General features: G+C 36.7%; 1 protein-coding gene across 2 annotated transcripts; it reads left to right on the forward strand.

Annotated features, from left to right (window-relative positions):
- Positions 1–6,236: 6,236 nt before the first annotated feature.
- LOC134848081 (zinc finger CCHC domain-containing protein 8-like) lies at positions 6,237–13,450 on the forward strand. Of its 2 annotated transcripts, none has more exons than XM_063865422.1 (8): positions 6,237–6,676; positions 8,738–9,451; positions 9,718–9,846; positions 10,329–10,511; positions 10,922–11,137; positions 11,725–12,225; positions 12,610–12,825; positions 13,226–13,450. In XM_063865422.1, exons 1-8 carry the CDS (start codon positions 6,259–6,261, stop codon positions 13,384–13,386), a joined length of 2,538 nt encoding a protein of 845 aa, XP_063721492.1. In that variant the 5' UTR covers positions 6,237–6,258; the 3' UTR covers positions 13,387–13,450. The 2 variants fall into 2 exon arrangements, with proteins under 2 accessions (XP_063721492.1, XP_063721493.1); XM_063865423.1 differs by having other exon boundaries at positions 12,652–12,825.
- The last annotated feature ends 8,259 nt before the right edge of the window (positions 13,451–21,709 follow it).

Below are 21,709 nucleotides of genomic sequence, written 5' to 3' on the forward strand. Positions count from 1 at the left end.
TTCTATGGTCAAGATTGAAGTCGAGATTTTGCCGTGGAGTCAAGAGTCAAGGTCAAGATTCAAAGTCAAAGTCAAGATTGGGTAGTCAAGATCAAGATTCAAAAAAGTCGAGATCTTGACAATCCTGGTTTCAGCCTTACGTACCTTAGCTAAACCGTACAAACGGGCGGATTGCCCCATATTAACCTCATCTTAGAAAATAATTGATCACTTATCTGGACTCTTTTATTCATGGCAAGTAATTCTTTGTTAAGTTTCTTATCAATTTTCAGTATAACCTCATCAGTGGTTGCCTATTTTTTCAAACACTGAGCAGACTGCAACAATGTTTCTAGCTTTGTTTCATACGTTTATTTCCTCATTATGCAAAAACAAACCCCCTTATCAAAAGACACAGCAACCCATTATTTTTGAAACTTTTCTCGTTTTTTCAACAGCTTTGTCTCTTCAACGTCTTTTACATAGATTATTTTGGGCATTAGAAGTACAGTGTTGTCCGATCATCGTGAAAAAACTGGACAAATTGTTTGGGCCATTAGAGGTACATTGTTTTCCGATCATTGAAAAATCTACAAATTTTATTTTTGGCGTTTGAGGCAATGTGTTGATGGATTATAGAAAAAAAATTTCACAATTGTTAGAACCATCAGAGGTACATTGTTGTCCGATCGTGGTAAAACTACACAATTTGCTTAAGGCATTAAAGGCACGGTGTTTTTCCAGCATAGTGAGAAGATTAAACAGTTTGTTTGGGCCATTAGAGGTGCAGTGATGTCCGATCATTGTGAAAAAGGCTTATTAGTTTTAATCGGAAACCGTGTAAAGAAGTCAGTGTAGCTTCTCGCTCTGTAATAGGAACAAAATCTGAATGTAAGAGTTTCCTCGAGTTTCAGCAGAATGAGCTTATCAAAAGTTTGAGGAAAAAAAATTGGTAGAACCTCCATCAAAAATGTTTAAGCCTGCTATACTAAACGAGTTCAAGAAAAGCTTTCATTTCTAAATAGGGCAACGTCTACAATTATGGAAAATTTAGAACGCTGTGAAATGATTCTCAAAGAACAACAAATCCTAACCTATTCGGTAAAGACAAATCACATCCCCAGTTCCGGTAGATATTTTCCTTACCCCTGAAATTGGGAGGCCTTAACATTAAGCTGCCATCCGACCATGAAAACTATTAAGATTGGTCTAAGAAACTGTACTGGAAGCTCAACTTCTTGTTACAGCAAGAAAAAATTGTACGAAAATGAAAAAATTAAAAACTAATCGAACAATTTGAAAAAAAGCCTTATGTGAACCTGATAAAGACGCAACGGACCCGGCCTCTGATAAAAGAGCTTCTAACTGGCTCAATACTTTACCAAAAAGCAGATACAACTTTAATCTTAACAAATCACAATTCAGCGATGGTATTTACTTAAGATGTGGGAGTCGACAAAAACCCCAATCACATATGAACGTGGTGAAAAATTTAATTTAACCCTTGCCCTTCACTGTGCAAAGGGCGGTTACACACACATAAAACGCAATGAAATTAGAGACACACTCGCGAGCCTCATGAGAGAGGTTTGCGATGAAGTCAAGGTTGAGCCGAAACTTCAGCCGTTGCAAGGCGGAAGCTTTGTCAACAGTTCAACTACAACTGAAGATGAGGCACGACCTGACATCAAAGCAAACAAACTCTGGGTTCACAATTTAGCCGCGCTTTCTACTACGTGAAAATTTTCAAGCCTCATGCCATACTTTCTCGAAAACTCAAAGAAGCGTATAAATATCTCAAAACGCTTAGAAAATCCAAACGTCAGCAAATAATTTTAACCGTAGAGATAGAAGGAACTTAAAATCTAAACTACGAATGTCTTCGCACACTTTTCCATTTTCAGGTTTAAAAGTCTAAGAACTTTATAGATGATCATCGATCATAAAAGTATCCTAAGACAAGGACTATACAAAATAACAAAAATTCAACTAATCAGAAGTTTGCTTATTTGAAATTTGCGCCAAATTTACCTTATAATTATATCATCAGACTTAAATGAGACATTGACACCTTCTTTTAAATTTATCTTTTAAATAAATTAAAATTAAAATTAATTTTTTGATTTGTCTTTTTTTTTAATTTCAAAAGTTGTCAATTTTTTATTTCGAAATTTATTTGTTTTTATATTAGCCGACAAATCGTTTTTGGAACTACAGTTTAGGGATCAGTTCCCTGCTCCTAAATTCATTGCGTGTGATTAATCTCGGTCTCTCTTTCCAGATGGAAAATGCTTCTAATGTGAGTAGCTTGATGTTAGTGTTAGCTTGGCCCATAACATCCCATGACATTCCCGCTCGCGTGCCCTCATTTTCACACATGTTCTGCACCATATTTGTAAATCTCAGACTTTCATTGCCTCGGTACTGCAGCAATATCATGAGTGGTCTGCCTGTATTATCAATACTCCCTTAATGTAGGTGCTTCCCAGAGCTCTTGTAGAGCATGCAGCGATTAGTCGAGAAATTGAGCGGAAAAAGACAAGGAAGCTACCCAGAATCGATAAATTACACAAGAACTGAAATAAACTTCGCGCTCTGCAGGAGCTCTATTCTATAGATAAAAGGGTGCCAACCTCTGCGCAAAGTTCAATATGTCAACAATCCTATTAACGCTTTTGTAAAGGCAGGGCGGCTAAGATAAAATAACTTTACAATTTTAATGCTGATATATGACTTCAATGATACAATGATAGCTTGCTGATATAAAAGCATTTTTAAAAAGCTGTTTTGGCCCCAACTAGTTTGTGCACTGACATTAACTAAACTGATGGGCCCCTTTTGTAATTCATTTTATTTTTAATGGACGATGCGGTTGTATCACTCTGGGCCAGGTTGTTTGTTCACATGAATTTGAAGAATTGTTTTAAGCATAGCGAACTAAGTGCATCATTATTCTGATTAAAAGCCACGTTAGTTTCTAAACTAACGCAGCTTACTTAGTTTTTGTAACTTAACATGGTCTGCAGAAATAGGATTATAACGAAATTTTTTACCGTTATGTTTAACTAACGTTTGACCGTGTTTTTCATCCGTAACGATGCTTGTAACATTCGCCCGGAAGTACATACCGACGGAAAAATTAGCTACTTTCTGAAACGAATGGCTAGCTTCTAAACACAGCTTCATATGCTTTTAACCGTCTCAACCAAGCCGGTTCAATGTGTGGTTCACTAACATCGGTTCGATAAAAAAAATTGCTATAAGTTAAAGGCTATCGCCCAATGCGCGCAAATTAAATTAAAAACATGAAAAAGTAGTGAGTTCATGCCTGGGTCTCAGTACCCCTATACCACCAGGTCACTACTGAAAACGGGGCTACTCTTTATTTTTTATATTACTATTGATTTTTTCAGTTGATGAAAAGCATCATCTCTATCGGATATGGATTAAACCTTTCCCTAAACTCCTAGCTTTCAATTATCTGAAAATGAACTTGATGGTAGTTTAATTCTATTCAGGACATTTCGGGAAGATAAAAGGTTGCTAAAGTATAGTTTCCATTCTTTCTCCGATACCCTTCCGGGTTCCTGAATCCGGACAAAGAGATGTCTTCTTCGTGACCAAGAAGGGTAGCAAAGTCCTCCCAATAGTTCTCCTGCTTCTCGGGAATCGCGAAAAAATTTCTACCGTTCGTTGTATTTGTCAAACGTCTTGTTCTGATTAGCGAAAATCGTCCGTCTGATATTCGCGGGTTTTCAGTTGTCTCGAACAATAAAATTGTTACGTGTCATCCACGACTACGAAAATTTAAAAATAATTCCATCAAACCAAATTGACCCCTTCGAATACGTTCAATTGAACGATTAACTCTGTTAATTGTTATAAACAGTAAATCTTCCCACTGAACTGCTCCAATAAAAATTCGTTGAATACATGCATTTCAGGTCATTCTGGTCGAATGTCAACAGTTTTGTAGCCTGGTCTGCAGACATAACACCGTAACGTAGTTACCTGTTCCTAATATTTACTTCGAACTTGTTTCTTCACTCAAATAAATTTTTTGGCTATTACTACCCTCAACGACAATTTAATTCCAAATTCGCAGTTTTTTCGCAGAGCACGAATAGTCGAAAGTAAGGAAAGGTTACTGTTGTACCCATTGCTGTTTTGTTTTTAGTTATAACCACGTGGTCTGTGGATAGTGGGACCCAGACATATGGTTATCTTACATGTTAGCAAAAGCTAAGTAAGCTGCGTTCGGCTGGAAGCCTAAAATTTGCTATTCTTTTGACAGCCCTTGAGTTTTTTCTCTTAATTTTTAAGTAATCAGAAGGTCAAAAGTATAGTAGTAACCGATTATCATAGTCACTTTCTAGATATGGAAGTAATAATGATAAAAGAAGATGACAAGTGTTGATGTCCTCACAATTAAAATCGATACGGTTGAAATCGGCCCTTGAGTTGACATGAACCAACTGTCTAGGTTTCCACTTTTCGTCGCTGTGTAATTTTTTGCTAGCTGTGTAATTTTTGGGGCGTATGTTACAACTGCAGTCACGCCAACTGAGTGTACGACTGTATACAAAAATCAGAACTGTTCATCGAAGCGTGCGCTTCGGGTTTCTGAAACCGATGAAGATGGTTTGGCGCTGTAATCTTTGGACAGTTGAACTTTTTGGCACCAACGAACGGGACTGATTTTTTATATTTTGCTCGTTCTTTACTCTCTAATGTATAATCTCACTTGCATACATGTTTTAAGAAGCATGAGATTTTCAAATTGAAATGCAGAATATGACAAGCGAAGAAACCGATCCCACTGCAACTCAACTTCCAATTTCACTTGAAGATGGTGAGCCTACTAAGAACTCAAAGATCAACGGCGAGGCAACTAGCAACTATGGAGATGAAAAAAAGTCCATTGTTGAGTCCACCTCGTCCTTAGATGGCGATATTCCAGCCACTAACGACGATGAAATGTCGGACTTTCTTTCAGCGCAAAGGTCAATGACTGGCATTGTTTCTCCCATCAAACCGAAATTCTCGACTAAGCCAGCAACATTGGAATCAAGTTATCTCTCAAACACAAACAATAATGGAGGGGTCTCTCATAATGATTCGGAAATCGAAAACGCAAAAGGGTTCTATACAAATTGGAGCACTGTTCTTTGAAAAAATTATTACAGTTCGTTATATTTGTCAAACGTCTTGTTCTGATTAGCGAAAATCGTCTGTCTGATATTCGCGGGTTTTCAGTTGTCTCGAACAATAAAATTGTTACGTGTCATCCACGACTACGAAAATTTAAAAATAATTCCATCAAACCAAATTGACCCCTTCGAATACGTTCAATTGAACGATTAACTCTGTTAATTGTTATAAACAGTAAATCTTCCCACTGAACTGCTCCAATAAAAATTCGTTGAATACATGCATTTCAGGTCATTCTGGTCGAATGTCAACAGTTTTGTAGCCTGGTCTGCAGACATAGGACCGTAACGTAGTTACCTGTTCCTAATATTTACTTCGAATTTGTTTCTTCACTCAATTAAATTTTTTGGCTATTACTACCCTCAACGACAATTTAATTCCAAATTCGCAGTTTTATCGCAGAGCACGAATAGTCGAAAGTAAGGAAAGGTTACTGTTGTACCCATTGCTGTTTTGTTTTTAGTTATAACCACGTGGTCTGTGGATAGTGGGACCCAGACATGGTTATCTTACATGTTAGCAAAAGCTAAGTAAGCTGCGTTCGGCTGGAAGCCTAAAATTTGCTATTCATTTGACAGCCCTTGAGTTTTTTCTCTTAATTTTTAAGTAATCAGAAGGTCAAAAGTATCGTAGTAACCGAGTATCATAGTCATTTTCTAGATATGGAAGTAATAATGATAAAAGAAGATGACAAGTGTTGATGTCCTCACAATTAAAATCGATACGGTTGAAATCGGCCCTTGAGTTGACATGAACCAACTGTCTAGGTTTCCACTTTTCGTCGCTGTGTAATTTTTTGCTAGCTGTGTAATTTTTGGGCGTATGTTACAACTGCAGTCACGCCAACTGAGGGTACGACTGTATACAAAAATCAGAACTGTTTATCGAAGCGTGCGCTTCGGGTATCTGAAACCGATGAAGATGGTTTGGCGCTGTAATCTTTGAACAGTTGAACTTTTTGGTACCAACGAACGGGACTGATTTTTTTTATTTTGCTTGTTTTTTACTCTATAATATATAATCTCACTTGCATACATGTTTTAAGAAGCATGAGTTTTTCAAATTGAAATGCAGAATATGACAAGCGAAGAAACCGATTCCACTGCAACTCAACTTCCAATTTCACTTGAAGATGGTGAGCCTACTAAGAACTCAAATATCAACGGCGAGGCAACTAGCAACTTTGGAGATGAAAAAACGTCCATTGTTGAGTCCACCTCATCGTTAGATGGCGATATTCCAGCCACTAACGACGATGAAATGTCTGACTTTCTTTCAGCGCAAAGGTCAATGACTGGCATTGTTTCTCCCATCAAACCGAAATTCTCGACTAAGCCAGCAACATTGGAATCAAGTTATCTCTCAAACACAAACGATAATGGAGGTGTCTCTCATAATGATTCGGAAATCGAAAACGCAAAAGGGTTCTATGGCAACTTAGACATGTCATTTGAAGACGACTGCATGGGCGAATCAAATTACAACGGTTAGTTTTTCTTATGAAGATAGGCTCGTTTTCAATATAGCGCCTCAGGCGAACAAACTAGTACCCCAAATTGTGGTTTATGTATTTAGAGAGATTTCAGTTTGCTGGGGGGCAGTTATAGGAAGAACCTCCATCATTCTCAGTTCAAAGCGCTACAATCTAGAGGTTTAAACTGATGAATCAGATTGCACCGTTTTCAGCTGTGATCAAGACTAAATAGAGAAGATGAAATATTCCTGGTATTCAGATGAATTCGCTAGAAAGATTTCTTATACAAAAGTTCAGAAAGTTTTTATCTAAAACAGCTGACAAATTCATGATCTATCTAAGGGAATTTTTTGCTAAGGCAGCCCATTTTGAGTGGCATAAATAATATCTCGCATAATTGAAAGCTTAAATATCCTTGCTCATTAGATATGGTTTGAACTTTTGTGAATTAACTGGTAGTTCTGGTCATTTAAAACTTTTTGTGCAGGCGTGTTTGCCAGCATGAACGTTTTGCACAGATAATCTCTTTGTTTTTTGTAGTTTGTTTTGTTCATTCTATTTTTTTTCGAGGAAAATTTTATATTGTTTCAGCTTCTGCGATGAAGCCAAGTACCCTAATCGCATTTTCTACTCTTTTTCACGATAGTTCGAAAAAAAATCGCTTTATTTTGTTTTTCATCTCATACTAGTAGCTGAAATTTTGATGTCTCAAGATGTTAACTTTAGTGTTTTTCATGTTTAACGATGTTCTCCAGAATTTTTAGTAGATTTAAAAATTTGTATTTTGTGTTGCTGTCGTCCGCATACCATTTCTGTGTCACGTTATCTTCCTGTACTAGCTTTAGTGAGGTTAGAGTTGTCAGCCCTTTATATGGCCATTGCTGCTGGATCTCTGTGGGTCTTTTTTGGAGAGTGTAATTTTCTCGTTCACAAAGAGTTTTTTTTGGATGAGAAGAGAATTCTTTCTAGCTGCTGGTAAGGGTGGACAACTATACTCGATGTATATCACGGCCAATTATCGGTTAAGAGAGTTGAAAGCATTTCAGTGTCTCTCAGTGGAACGGCATCGGTTTCCGTTTTGTGGTATTGTTTTCTGAGCTTGTGGATAGCATATTCGATCCCACATTTCTGTTCTTAGCAAAATTAGAAATCGATCCCAGCATCTTGAATTTCATTTTTAAACTTTTTTTCGTGTGATATCCTCTGATTAATTTCATGCTTGTGTTCTGCTGTTGTGGAGTTTATGGAGCCATTGCCATGTGATCGAGTGTTGAGTGAAGTTCGAGTAAGGAGAGTGTTTGGGTTTCTGTAGCTAAAGAACTCTAGCAGATGCAGCGAGAGCAACTTAAGTGTCATAATAATCACCCCTGAGCCGCTGCATTTAACTTGGTTGTAGCCTGAACATGCGTTGTACCAAACTTCGCCCCGCGCAGCTGCTGCTATAAATTACACATTTGGTTTGGGCCATTAGAAGTACAGTGTTGTCCGATCATTAATGTTAGCGGGAAAATTTATAAAGAAGTCATTTCCTCAGAAAGAGAAGTGGATGCGATGCCATCACTGCACATTTGGGTGTTAGGCTGAGATTGAAGTTGAGACAATGAAAATTTTGAGATTCAGTTTGGGTGAGGCAATGAGAGTTTATGGGTTTACAAATCATTGTATACAAGTAAACTAAAGCACATGATTATGAAAATAACTGCTGCGGTTCAATGCAGTGTTTTTCGGGGTCATTACGAGGCCAAACTCAGCACTGAATTTGCGCACAATTTTAAATCTGTATGATATTAAATCCGGCGACAAACGTGTGGTTGTACTTTGGTCGGTTTTGTGCTGCTACCGTTTCATTCATATAAGTTTTAGAGTATTTCGAAGTTCAACCTTGATCTCAATTTTCATGCTTCAGAAACTTTCAGTAGCCTTGATTATAGGGAACCTTTATTGAAAATGAAAATAAATCAAATGTTTGAAGCTGCAGTTTTTTTAAAATTTAATTTTCTACTAATATTTTTTGTTCTTTTCACTGTCTGCCTATGTTGTTTGTCTTCACACTGAACTGATGTTTTCTCGCAGAATACGAAAATTGTGACCTGGAAAGAGAAATTGAGATTCTTCGAGAGCACAACCAACATCTAGAATCACAGAACAAACTTCTTCAACAGTTTTTGTCGCTAGATAATCATCTACCAGATGAAATGAATACACCCGTTGCGCTGGTGGTGATTCCAGACAACCCGCGAGCCAGATACTACAAAGATGTCATTGAAGAGTTTCTTTTGAACTTACCGCCCATTACAGAAAGTAAATTGAGGCGGGAGAAAAAAGCGGATGAGTATAGGCCGATGTACCAACATGCTTCATTTAATTTGTACTCACTTTTGAACCAAAAAGATTTATCAGGAGCGAATAACAAAGTGAAAATGATCTACAATTCGTTTCTCGCTTCTGGAGAATACTTAGTTGACTCATTCGGGCAGCCGCTGGTTAATTTTGAGCCGGCGTTGACAGATGGATGGATCATTCCATCATTTGCACAGAAGTGGAATATGACAATAGGTGATCCAGATAAACCGTCAGAGACCAAGAAGTTCCAGATGTCATGCTTTAACTGTGGTGGACCTCATAACTTGAGAGAATGCACTGAGAAAAGAGATCTAGTTAGGATTAGTCAGAACAGACAAGCGTTGATCGAGAGGTTCGGAGCTGCGCCAGGACTGGCTGCCAAGTCCACCAGATACCATCTGGAAGTGTCGGAAGTGGATAAGAGGTTCACTAAGTTCACACCAGGTGAGTATCGTCACAAAATAAGTTAAAAGACAAATTTAAATGAAATTAACCAATTAAATTTACCCAGACGATCTAGTTGAACGCTCAATATAACGTTATGTCTCAGTATCCCAGTAATAAATGCAAGCTTTGTACCTGTTTGCAAGAATTCATATTTTAGAGCAAAATCGAGATTCAATTAGTTTTGCCCTACTCGTAATCATATGAGTTTTGAACTGTTAATTTTGCCACATGGCCTATGTAAAAATTATAGCCTTTTCGTTTAGGTCGAATCAGTCAGGAACTGAGGGAGGCTCTTGGACTGCAGAGGAAAACTCTGCCCCTGTTCGTGTACAAGATGAGACAGCTGGGATACCCGCCCGGATGGCTGATAGAAGCTGAAGTGCAGAGCTCAGGTAAGGTCTATTAGTGAGCTCGGTCACTCCTGGACAGGCTGTGATCACTCATTTTGCGTGGAAAACAAAACGAAAACGCCCGAACACAAAATTTCTCCCCATTTTTATTGGACGGGAAAAAATGAAATTAAGTTTGAAGTCTTTAAGATAGTCTAGTGAAATCCGAATTTTTATCTTATAAATACATTTACTCCAATGTTTTACGACTAAATTGGCTCGAAGTTTTCGAGCATCATCTTTCAGTCATCGAATCTGTGTCATTAAAAGGCTTTCAGAATAAAATGGCTTTTCGTTGCCAGCCCGCTAGATATTAAATTCGAATTGACTTTCTTAGACCACCTGATAATATTGACCCCTCCTCCGGTAATTAGAAGCTGGATAAGCAAGGATATTAGACCACACTGTTGTTTGATCAAACTTGCTTCAAGAGTCATTGAGGATTGGCTTGCTAGGTTGTTACTATTTATATTGTTCAATCGTAGGTCTGGATCTGATCCAAGGAGAGCGTGATAGCCAGTTGGTGGAAGATGGAGAGGTGGTTTGTATGGAAGATGCAGATAGCAAGGCGAAGCAGGACGCCGCCAATGCAGAAAAAGAGAACAAGGTCACCTACAACATCGACAAACTGGTCACATACCCTGGATTCAACTCCAAAATTCCAGAAGGTAGTCAATATTAAAACCAGGTATAAGAAATCACTAGCGAATAGTATTGTAAGTTTCATCGAAGGGTATGAGGTGCAGGTTGATCAATTCAACTTTGGTAGTGTTGAAAACTGCAGTTTGAACAAATTCAGATGGTGTTGAGTTCAGATCGAAAAGAGATGCAACAGGATAAAAGAGCATTGACGGAAACCAGAAGATTGTGCAACACTTAATGGTGTTGATGGTATTTTCTGAATAATACATTGAGTCAGAAATTGAAATAATCTATTGTGATTATGTATCGTGTGTAACAAAAAAAATATTGAAAGAAATATGAGCATGATGTGGAATGATGTTAAAATATTTATAACTTAGAATAATTGATAAATGAAAATCAATTATAACTTTAAGTAAGTGTTTGTTCATCTTAGGAGTGAGAGACGAGTGCAATAAGATGCGGCCTCCGATGCCCCCAATGCAGAAACATCAGCAGTTGGTGGCCTGGAACAGATTCCTGGCCAAGGACGCCCCCGTGAACACAAATGAGGAAGAGAAGAGTGGTGGGAGGGGCAAGAGACACGGGTACAATCAAGGGGAAGACATGGGAGGGGATGATTCATTTGGAGCTAAACGAATGCGACTGGACAGTAAGTTTTAATCCCCGGGTTTTATCGTGAACATGAAAAATTTCAGCAACGCGTTTTGGTTAAATTGGTGTCAAATTTGCAAGTTTGTTTTAAACAGGGCTGCAAAAAAGTTAAATCTGATGATAGGTTCATTTATCAGATTGTTTTATGTGGAAGTTGAAGTCATGGTTTAATTCCATAGGTCATAAAGTGCGATGTTTCTCATTTAATTCCGGGAGAACAAATGAATGATGTGCCAAACATCGACAGCAAAAGTGTGCTCTATGTCATGTTAAGATGGCTACTCAAAGTCTTAACTAATTGTTCTGATGATAAACAGCTTCTGGTGAAGTGCTTGTATCTGCTTAGTGGAGTAATTGTGAAGTGGCTGTCTGCGCCTCTCAATCGAACGGTGGGATGTTCGAGTCCCACCATGATGCTCGTTGCTTGAGAGTGATGCAACATTACCAAGCCCATAAAATAACCAAAATGGGCATATAATTTTGAAGCAGGGGCGCAACAACGGTTGTTCGGGAAATGGTGGACAGCTCGTATGTTGGTCCTGTTCCTTATGGATAAATCGTCTTAGCTTAACTTCTTTATTTCAGTGAGCAACACTGACCCGGCAGACATGGATATCTGTGAGGACGAACCAGTGATGCCCATCATCCAGCCAAATGAGGACCCTCCCTTCCGAGGATTCATTCCCCCTCCACCCGACTCACCTCTACCCGAAGACACCCCCCTGCTGAACCCCATGCCCCCTCCTGTTAGCATATCCCACTGGCTGACTGACTCTCTTAGACTTTTTATTCTGGATGAGGATGTGTCGATAGTCACAAAGAGAAGAAAAGATACAGCAGAGAACGGGAATTTTTTTGAACCGGATGAGGATGGGGAAGTTGTAGAAATAAATACTGAAAAAGCAGAAGTTAATTCGGACATTGACGATGGAATGTCATGTGCAAGTACAGTCGAAGATACTGTTAGGACATTGAGGCAGAAAACTGTACCGAATACAACGAGTTCATCTGGCACCGAAAACGAAACTAATCCAGAATGCGCGATTGAAGAAAACGATGCTGGGAACGAAGTCAATGAGTCACCAGGTATGTATCTACAAATTACTTTTGAAATTTTTCGATACGCATGACAAAAAATTTTTCATATAATCAGCAAGAACTTAGAACCATAGCCTCACAAATGGACCCAACCCCCTTTGGTACTGTTTTACGATATCCATTTTGGTAACCCCACCAAAGGGGTCAATTAACGCCAATGTATACTATTTTGAAGGGATCAAAAAACGCTAATATTTGATCATTACGTGCTAAAAGCCCCTTTAAACAGCTCTTTGGACCATTTTTGTAGCACTCGTTTTAATTTTGGCGCAACAGCAATTATGCGTAAAGAGCGGTCAGATCTTATTTTAGTTCTTTTTTTACTATCCTTCATTAATGATTTGTCGTTCCTTATATGCATTCTATTTGAAGCAAAAGAAGACGCTGCAAATACATCTTCGAGTGGCATTGTAGAAAAGCCAAAGGTGTTCAAATTGGGCCCTGAGACTACAGATGCAATCAGACAGTACCAGCAGTGTGTGCCACCCACAGAGCCCCACATGTTCCTCTTTCCGGACAAGAATGACCCGGAGGTGCTGGAGGAACTGTACATGAACCCACCGCCGGAGTCAGATGAAATCCAATTGGGTAAGCAGATGCAGTCTTTTGATTTCTTCTATATTCCACAAAAAATTATTAACTATCCTCTTTTTCTATTAAAATGAAGCTAAGACCTTTCGGTCAAGGACATTTATTCTGTTTATGATTTCACAAGAAAAACAACGAACCATTTTAATTCAATTTTTTTAAACGAAAAGCACAATTGATTTTTTAATGGACTAGTTGTAAGTATAAGCATTTAATAATTACTGCTTTACAGTTGATAGCCGAATGAGGCATAAGAGACAACTGGTCAGATTAAAAATATAGTTTAACTGAGGACTTTCTAAAGCAAAGGTTATTAAATTTTTCCTGAGCCAATTATACTGCTTAGAAAAAAAATTAAAGCCAATCCTGACAGCTACTATTTTTTAAATTTGTTTCCTAGGCGACGAGAAGGCGAGGTACAAGAGTGCGAAGGGGTTGCCCGAATATTGGAAGTTCAGTGGAGGCATTGAGCCCTACGAAGCGAAAGAGGAGGTGCCTATTTTGGGACTTTACAACAGAATATTGAAGACTTTGAAAGAACATAATACATCTTGTAGATGATGATTTTATTGTTATGAATTATTTCTTGTTTTTTTCTTCAGTAGTTGATTTTTCCAAAGTTCAATCAATTTTAAAAACTTGTCAGCAGCGATAGTTGTAAGCCATTGAAGGCAAAAAAAATCCTCCAGATAACACGAGTTGTTATGTTAATGAGGAAAATAAAAGCCGATCAAAAATTTTATTGAAAAATATAGATATTGCATCTATTGAGAAGAAAAAGATTGAGTCTCTTCACATGATCCGTTATGGCCGACTGAAATACTGATTCCGGAGTCTTCCAAATATCCTCGGGAAAAGAAAAATACTTGAGATTCCTCTGAAAATCAGTAACATTTGAAATAGTGTATGGATTCACATTCTAGATTTTTTGCCACATTGGGAAAAAAAACTTCTCGGGGTTTATCTCTTCACTTGGAGTAAATTCTCATTTATACGCCATCAAATAAAAAACCTAACTAATGAACGCGAACTGGTGAACAAATCAAGGAGGTTTTAGTGAGGCAATAAATTTTTGAGTTTTTTTGAGACGATGCGGAGCGTTGTGTGATAGCACGGGGTGTAACTTTTTTCCAACCTAAGTCACAAATAAAAGTACTACTGTTGCCAATGTGGAAGTTCTACTTTTTACGTGCAACAGGAGGTAGTGCTTTGAAACAGTCGATGCTTTGATAAACTTCAACAGTCGATGCTTTTTTAGTTCATCAAAAAAAACTTTTAAAAAAAGTTTGTTTCTTGAAACAGTTGAAAACCAAAATTCGATTTCAGAACTTTCCAAGTCAATATAATTCGCGAGGTTTGTGAAATGCAAATTTTCTACAGCATTTCGCCGTATACTTTCCAATTTCTTGCATACAAATTCATTCTGGTTGCATTTAGCTTATTGCATTCATGCACAACCTGTGAAATTTGTTTTTTGTAAAGCTTAACGCTTCATGAACAAAGGTGTTAACAATTGGTTTGATCACCATGCCAAGTTTCCTTGCCCCATAAAAATGTTAAATTAGTTTTTGAAAATTGAAGTTCGAAAGTGGGAGGATCAGCAAATGGCCATATTCATTTGGTAAAAGGACTCTTGAGTGAAGGGTTGATATGCGAAATATTATTGTCAAAAATTTGTTTTGATTTTAATCAAATTGCTAAAATGTTTTTGAACAATCAATTGGTTCGGGTAACTTTTTTTGTTTTGGAAATTATTCTTGAAATTTGACCCTTGCGATCAACGAGAGTGTTGCAATCGGGTACTAGATTTTCTCATGTAAATAACTTAGTTCATAAAATGGGAATTTTTGAATGATTGTCAATTTACCTGGCATGTTTAATGCAAAGTAAGTCCTACAATTACAGCTTGAAAGGGTTGATTAATTGTATGTGATAAATTCAAGAGTTTGTAATGTGATTTTTTGCCGCAAATTTGGGATGATTTACTAGTTATCGGCTGAAATACCGGCCTACTTTCTTTTTTTCTAGCAGTTTCTTGTCTTTTTTGAAATCAATGCACTTTCGGAAATCTTGTTTAGAAAGCTTGAAATCAACTTTGCCGGCTTTTTTGAAAAACTACAAAAACTGAAATTTTCATTTTTGTAAATTATATTACAACCTCTTTTGACTTTTAACTTTTTGATCTTACAAGTATTTTTGTTCAATTTTTTGTTCTGTAATTTCAAAATCAATTGCAATGAAGTTGATTTAAATATTGTGTTTATGTGCAATTTTTTTGGTGTAAGTTTTTTACCAGTGCTCTCGTACACCAACTTTTTTTTCACCAGTCAAAAAGATTTCAAGCCTATTTTTCTTGCAATGATAAGCGTTTTCGGCAATCAGCGGGATTTAAAAGACTTATTTGCTATCCAATCAGAAACCATTTTTTCCAATTTTTTGATCAGTTTCTTGATTGTTGTTTTGATTTTTTTTTGTTTTGTGTGTTTTTTGTATTTTAAATAGATCACTTTGGTCAACTTTGAGCAGTTTAAAAAATGTGTCTTTTTTGCCTTTCTCATCTTAGGTTTCCGTTGGTGAAGAAAAAATGTAATCAATGTCCTTTTTCTCGGCCCAGGTCTTGTAATTAGTTTTGTCTGAGTTTTTTCATAAGTTTTTAGCAATTTTAATTCTAAATTCTCAATAAGTTTGAATTTGGTAAACATTGGTTTAAATTGATCAAAAACAAGTATGCATTGAGATTTTAAATTGGCACAAAACCTTTCAAGCAAAAACTCGAAACAGAATGCTTGTAGATTTTCTGACTTAATGAAGCCTCATGTTCCGACTATCGTTTTTCTACTAATATTGTCCAGATAGTTTCCTCAGCACTACTCTTTTTTTGTAGTGCTCAGCCCTGCTCAGTTAATTTAAACTTGAAAGAAAATGTATCTGAAGTTTCGAATAATGCATGTTCTGAGAAAAATAAATGCTGCATTTTTTTCGGGTAGTTTTTCGCTTTAAAAGCGGTTGGCATTTTTGTTGTTTTTTGCTTCAAGAATTCTTCAAGAATCCCTTTCTTTTTTAACCAACTCAGCTTTGCCTCGGTGCTTATAAAACAACAAAAACTGAAAAGGTCATTTTTTTGGTAAAAAAAAACTATTTTTTCTTCTTTTTTTTCTTGATCTTACAGGTAATTTAGGCCAATTTTTTCTGTGCTGTAATTGCCAAATCAATTGCAATGGAGAGAATTGAAATGTTGAGTTTATGCGCAATTTTATTGGTGTAAATTTTTTTAACAATGCTCTTGTAAACTGATTTTTTTTCACAACTCAAAAAGGTTTTAAGCCTACTTTTCTTGCTATGATAAGCATCTTTTGCAATCAGCGGGGATTTACAAAGGCTCATTTGCTATCAGATCAAAAACCAGTTTTTCAAAACTTTTGGTGAGTTTTGCTCATAATTTGAAAATGTTATCGTTTGAAATGTCAATTTTTCATCTATGTTTTCTACTGCCATTTTTTTCAGTATTTCAAATAGATTTTTTTATCTTGTTCAATTTGAACATTATAAAGAATGTGTATTTTTTTGCTTTTCTCATCTTACGTATCCATTACTGGAGAAAAATTGTAATCAATGTCCTTTTTCTCGGGCCAGGGCTTGCAATTGGTTTTTTTTCCTACGTTCCTAGTAATTCTGATTCTAAATTCTCAATATGTTTGAATTTGGTAAACATTGGTCAAATTGATCAAAAACAATTTTGTATTGAGATTTTAAATCGGCGCAAAATCTTTCAAACAAAAAATCTAAAAATTACTCGTAAATTTCTGATTTTTTGAAGTTCCATGTTCCTACTACTTTTTTCTACTTATGTTGTCGAGATACTTTCCTCAGCACTACTTTTTCTTGATAGCTCAGCTATTTTAAACTTGAAAAATGCTCTATCTGAAGTTTCGAATAATGCGCGTTTTGAGATTTTGTATAATTTATGCTGCATTTTTTTTCGTGTAGATGTTTTTTCGCCTTGAAAGCGGTCTACAATTTTTGTTGTTTTTTGCCTCAATTTCCGTCGGTCAAAGAACAAAACTCTATATTTTTTTGATCATGTGCTTCGAAGAGGTCACAAAGCTTGAAATTTCAAAAATCATTTTTGTGTTAAAGCTTTCCATGATTTTTTTTCGGGCTCAACGGGTGACTTTCCAATATTTTTTGACAATTTATCCTTTGATAAACTTCGACGTGATGATGGCAATGATTTTAGGCGACAATTTTAATTGAAATGAGTTTTCTTCGAGACAAAGGTATGGGTTTTTGGGCGAAATTTTATTAGCTCCTTTTTCGAATGGTGGCCTTCGGCTAGCTGACAATCATGACAATCAATATTTGTATTGTATCCAAGTGAGTCAAAACTCAGCTTTGCTTCGGTGAGTAAAAATGTTACGTATGCTTCGAACACTGAAATTTAGAAGTAGCAAGTAACTAACAAAATTGGCATTCCAAAATAAAATTGCATCGAAGTTGATAATTCTATAGTTTTCCTGACAAATTCATGAACTTGTTATATCTTGCATTCAACTAAACAATAGCTCTCCCGCTAATTAGTTTCCATGTCGTGCCTTCAGTTTTCAAATATCAACAAGTTTTCAAACTTTTGCTTTCACTCGGGTAAGTGTCGAATTCCGACAGTTTCGAGCAAGAATTTGGGCGTCATTGTATAACCTCTGTTTAATCATCGTTGTTACTTTTCCACTCCCTCTTCCACTTTCCAAATTTTGTTTTAACTCAAGAGTAGTTTTATTTGATAGCACCATGATACTTTTCCTCCAACCTAGATCTTAAATAATAGTGCTTATCGAGATTTTTGAAATTCATCATTTTCACAACATTTGGCCTTATACTTTCCAATTTATTGCATAATAATTCATTAAGGTTGCCTTTAGCGAATTATATTCCAAAGTACTATATGCAAATTTTGAGTTTGTGTGAATTTTATTTCTTACCCTTTTAAAGCTACTTTTTGGCGTTTGTTCGCTGCGGCATTGGGGTTGATGTGAACGCAAATGATGTAATACTGTGTTATACCAAGCCTATGGAAAAAATGCCCGATTAAAACAAGGTAGAAAAAGATATTTTGTTTTCTGAATCGAAATTGAGCGAAAAAAAAATAGCAAGTTTATACATCAGAAGCCCTAACTTTGACAGTCAATAGAGCACTTTTGCAAAAAAAAACAATCCTCGAGTATCTGATGTTCATATTCGTGATGAAAATTTGCACTGTTTTTTGAAAAATTTTCGAGCCAAAACAATAAATGGGAGATTTCTATTTGTTTTTCAAAGTGTGTTTAGTTGAGAAGAATAATGACCATATGTTTGTTCAAGAAGTTTTTTCGTGTTAACTTTCAAATACCAACAAGAGCTCAGACAAATTCTCTAATGTTCCTCATATAAGCAACCTTTGAAAAATAATAGCGCGCAAAGCCACCCGAAGTGCTCAATTTTACTCAAACTGGATTTCAGGAGTGCATTTATTTCGCTTAATAGAGAAACTATGCTGAATCGCGTTTTTTCGAACACCCCGGAGTTGTACAACTAAACTCATTACGCCGACAGTAAACCGAGTTAATTGTTATATGAATTTCCATCAATATGGCGGTAGAGGGAAGACAACAAGGTGACCCCGACGATTCACCGCTGTTTGCTGAAAGATTGCAAATGCATTGAATCGGAAATGATTGTTTGGTTTTTAGATGATAAAAATGAAGTCGTCGACTATAATAAGGCTCCGATATTTTAAACCTGTACTGAATTCGGAAAAAAATATAAGGCTTACCCCTAAACACAGAAAAATGTGATCTATGTTTTTTAGGACATAGTGCAAAAACGCAGTACAATACGCAGTCTTTGGCTACCCTGTAGTTGAAACTTGTCGGAAAGAATTGCTAAATGAAAAATAGCTGAGCTGGATAGTCTTTTGGAGGTTGTTGATAAACTGGATGCATATTACAGTTTTTACCTACTAAAAAATTGCTTAAACTTGCCAAACTCGTATATTTTTTTTGCGCACGAGTCCTTGTTTTTTGGAAAATGATTCTTTGAAACGATACAAAACAACTTTCAAAGTTATCTAGATTAGATAAAAAATTTAAAAAAAAACAGATAGCAAATTTTTGCAAGCAGTTCTCCCGGCAACCTAAGATGGTTTGGTGCTCCTTCCGCTTGCCTACTAGCGTTACTTAACCTCATCAGGAGGAGCGAAAGATACCTTAAAAAAAAATTTTGGTTTGGAGCAAGAGGCGGATGGAACTTATATTGACGGGAAAAAAACTTTGTTTAGGTTCAAAAAAATTGGATCAGCTCCCAAAAAATGGAATCCAAAAAATTTGCACGGAGCCTACTTTTGCTAACGAAATTTATCAAACAATTTTGAATCTAAAGGCTACTGATGTAAAAAGGTTGCTCACCATGATTAGTTCCAGACAAAATGTTCGAATGACATACCGTGTAAAAGATCAGATTAAAATTGATAAAGTATCAACTTAGAATTGCAATTGAAATCCGCTTATGTTCAAATTCTTATGAAAACAGATGCGTTTATGGAAAAGATCAGACCGAAGCTGGAGACACGGCCTATATGGTCTGAAAAAATTAGGGAGATGCTAAAGGCATTCTTTTTTGAATGCCGGTATCAAGCATAGCTTCGCCTCCGCTCACACTCTTTCTGTGTTAGAGCCACGACGCGTCCACATGACAGATCAGAAGCGACCAGACGGTTTGACGCTCCTCTCTTGGGCCGTTGGTAGGCAGCTCCTGTGGGATTTAACGATAGTTGACTCCTTATCCCCTGGTCAAACAAGCTCAAGCTCAGTTTGTAGCGCTAGAACGGCGGAGACCAAGGCCAAAAGCTGACAAATATTTTTCAGTCAATCGTATTTGAACTTCAGGGTGCCGCCGGCCCAAGTACTGAAATTTTGATTAACAATTTAGCTCAATAATTTGAGCACGTATACCGAGGAACCCTGGATAAGTAGTTTTCTTAAGCAAAGAATCTCCCTCGCAATACAGGTTTCGAGCGCTGCCTGTGTACTTGGCACTATTAATAATGAAACGACTTTCGAAGAAATTTCTTATTTAAAAAGCCAAGGGAAAAAAGCGCAACTTAATATAAGTATCTGGTAGATCCATATCCTCACATTTGGTCAAGCTTGTTGAGTTTTTTCATCTCCGGTTTCTGTGCAGGTGTTAGTTTTCTCAATCTGGTTGGCTTGATTCCCAATCATCTGATTCTCTTTAATTCTATCTTCATTATACTTTACTCATCCATATCTAGAAAACTTCTAGGATTTTGACTGGAACTTGTGATGAAAAGACTCTTGATTATGATCTTGGTTACTATGATACTTTCGAGCTTCGGATTGGTTCCATACTCTGTGAGTCGTTGTTTCAAATGTAAGCGTCTAATTCTTTTTTAATATTCCAACTCTTTGAAAAACAGGAAGAACCTTTCAATCGTGAGTGTTTTAATTTTTTTTCCACACCAAATCAAGTGCGGCAAACAATCATTGAAATGAACCGAGTGATATATCATTTTTACGCCTTTTCAGTCGTGATTCGAACAACACTATATTATTTTCAAAAATTGTCCCATCATTGAGAAAAAAAAAACAGTTTAAAATGATTGATTTTTTATTATGATTCGGGCGGATAAGGCAAGCGAGCAATTTTAAAATAGCTTTTTTATTACCTTACAATAGCTTAGTTTATGACTTGAAAAATTAGTTTTACTCGAACAAAAACTGCAAACTTGTTGGTTTTTTTAGTCATTTTTCTAAAAATTTTCCATTATGATCGGAACAAAATTTCTACTTTGTTTTTACAAAAATTTTCTATACATCTACAAGTTTCACTATTATTCTACAATTTTTCTACAACTATGGTGAAAAAAATGTTCTGAGCTACTTGCACAGTAACCGGAAATTACGGTCTTATAATTATTTCGAAGACGGAAGATGGATGAAGTAGACTTTATTGTCTGGAATATTCAGTGAGATTCTGTAGGCAATCAAATTTAATTGCCCCTATACAGCAAAGTTTTGTCTACACTCACATTTCTACTGTTTTAGAACCCTGACACCTCCACAGGTGTGCTCAGAAACGTTCAGACGGTGTGACACTCGTCCCATGGGTTGTTGGTAGGCAGCTCCTATGGGATGTAGTGGCATTTGAATCCGTAGCTCCTAGTAGAATAAGTGCAGGCTTAGTTTGTACACCCGAAATGGCAGCAGCCGAGGCGGTTGATTGCAAATTAACTAATATAGAGATATTATCAATGCTGATTATAATTTTCAACCAATAGCTTTTGAAGTTCAAAGTGCTGCCGGCCCTAGCACTGAGATTTTTCTAAGTAAGCTGTGACGTCCCTGTTTGAAGTCTTGCAATTGATAAAAGCCATTTTAGATTTAAAAAAGTATGAAATTTACTTTAACATTAAGCTGACGCTCAAACTTATATCTACTTAACTATGTAATCATTGATAACTAATTTTACGAACCAATAGAGAGATTTAACCGAGCTGTAAAAGAACTGATCACATTAGAGAGAGAATGAATTGTCCAATCACGCTCTGACTTGCTCCTATCGATGGTATAGAATCTAGAGGAAAAGGTGTGACCCAAGCATCCCTCAGTTCAAGATATGCCTAACCGCTCGAAATAAATAAGGCCACAGAAAACACTGAAAACGCTTGCAATAAAATTATCATTACAGCACGAGAACAGCCTACCGCTATGCAAAAATCAGACAGCAAAGACTCTATATGACAAGGTGACAGCGCGGAAGGCTCTTTTCCTGGATTTACAACAGTTCGACGGAAATTGAAGGCTACAACACATGAGCAGACCCTAACAACAGA

This window comes from Symsagittifera roscoffensis, chromosome 6, assembly GCF_963678635.1.
Source record: "Symsagittifera roscoffensis chromosome 6, txSymRosc1.1, whole genome shotgun sequence".
NCBI classification, from domain to species: domain Eukaryota; kingdom Metazoa; phylum Xenacoelomorpha; order Acoela; family Convolutidae; genus Symsagittifera; species Symsagittifera roscoffensis.

Coding starts and splice junctions, on each gene's coding strand:
- LOC134848081 (XM_063865422.1), top strand. CDS start 6,259: ATGCAGAATATGACAAGCGAAGAAACCGATTCCACTGCAACTCAACTT. Junction 9,847..10,328: donor AGCTGAAGTGCAGAGCTCAG/GTAAGGTCTATT, acceptor GTTCAATCGTAG/GTCTGGATCTGATCCAAGGA. Junction 11,138..11,724: donor TAAACGAATGCGACTGGACA/GTAAGTTTTAAT, acceptor TCTTTATTTCAG/TGAGCAACACTGACCCGGCA.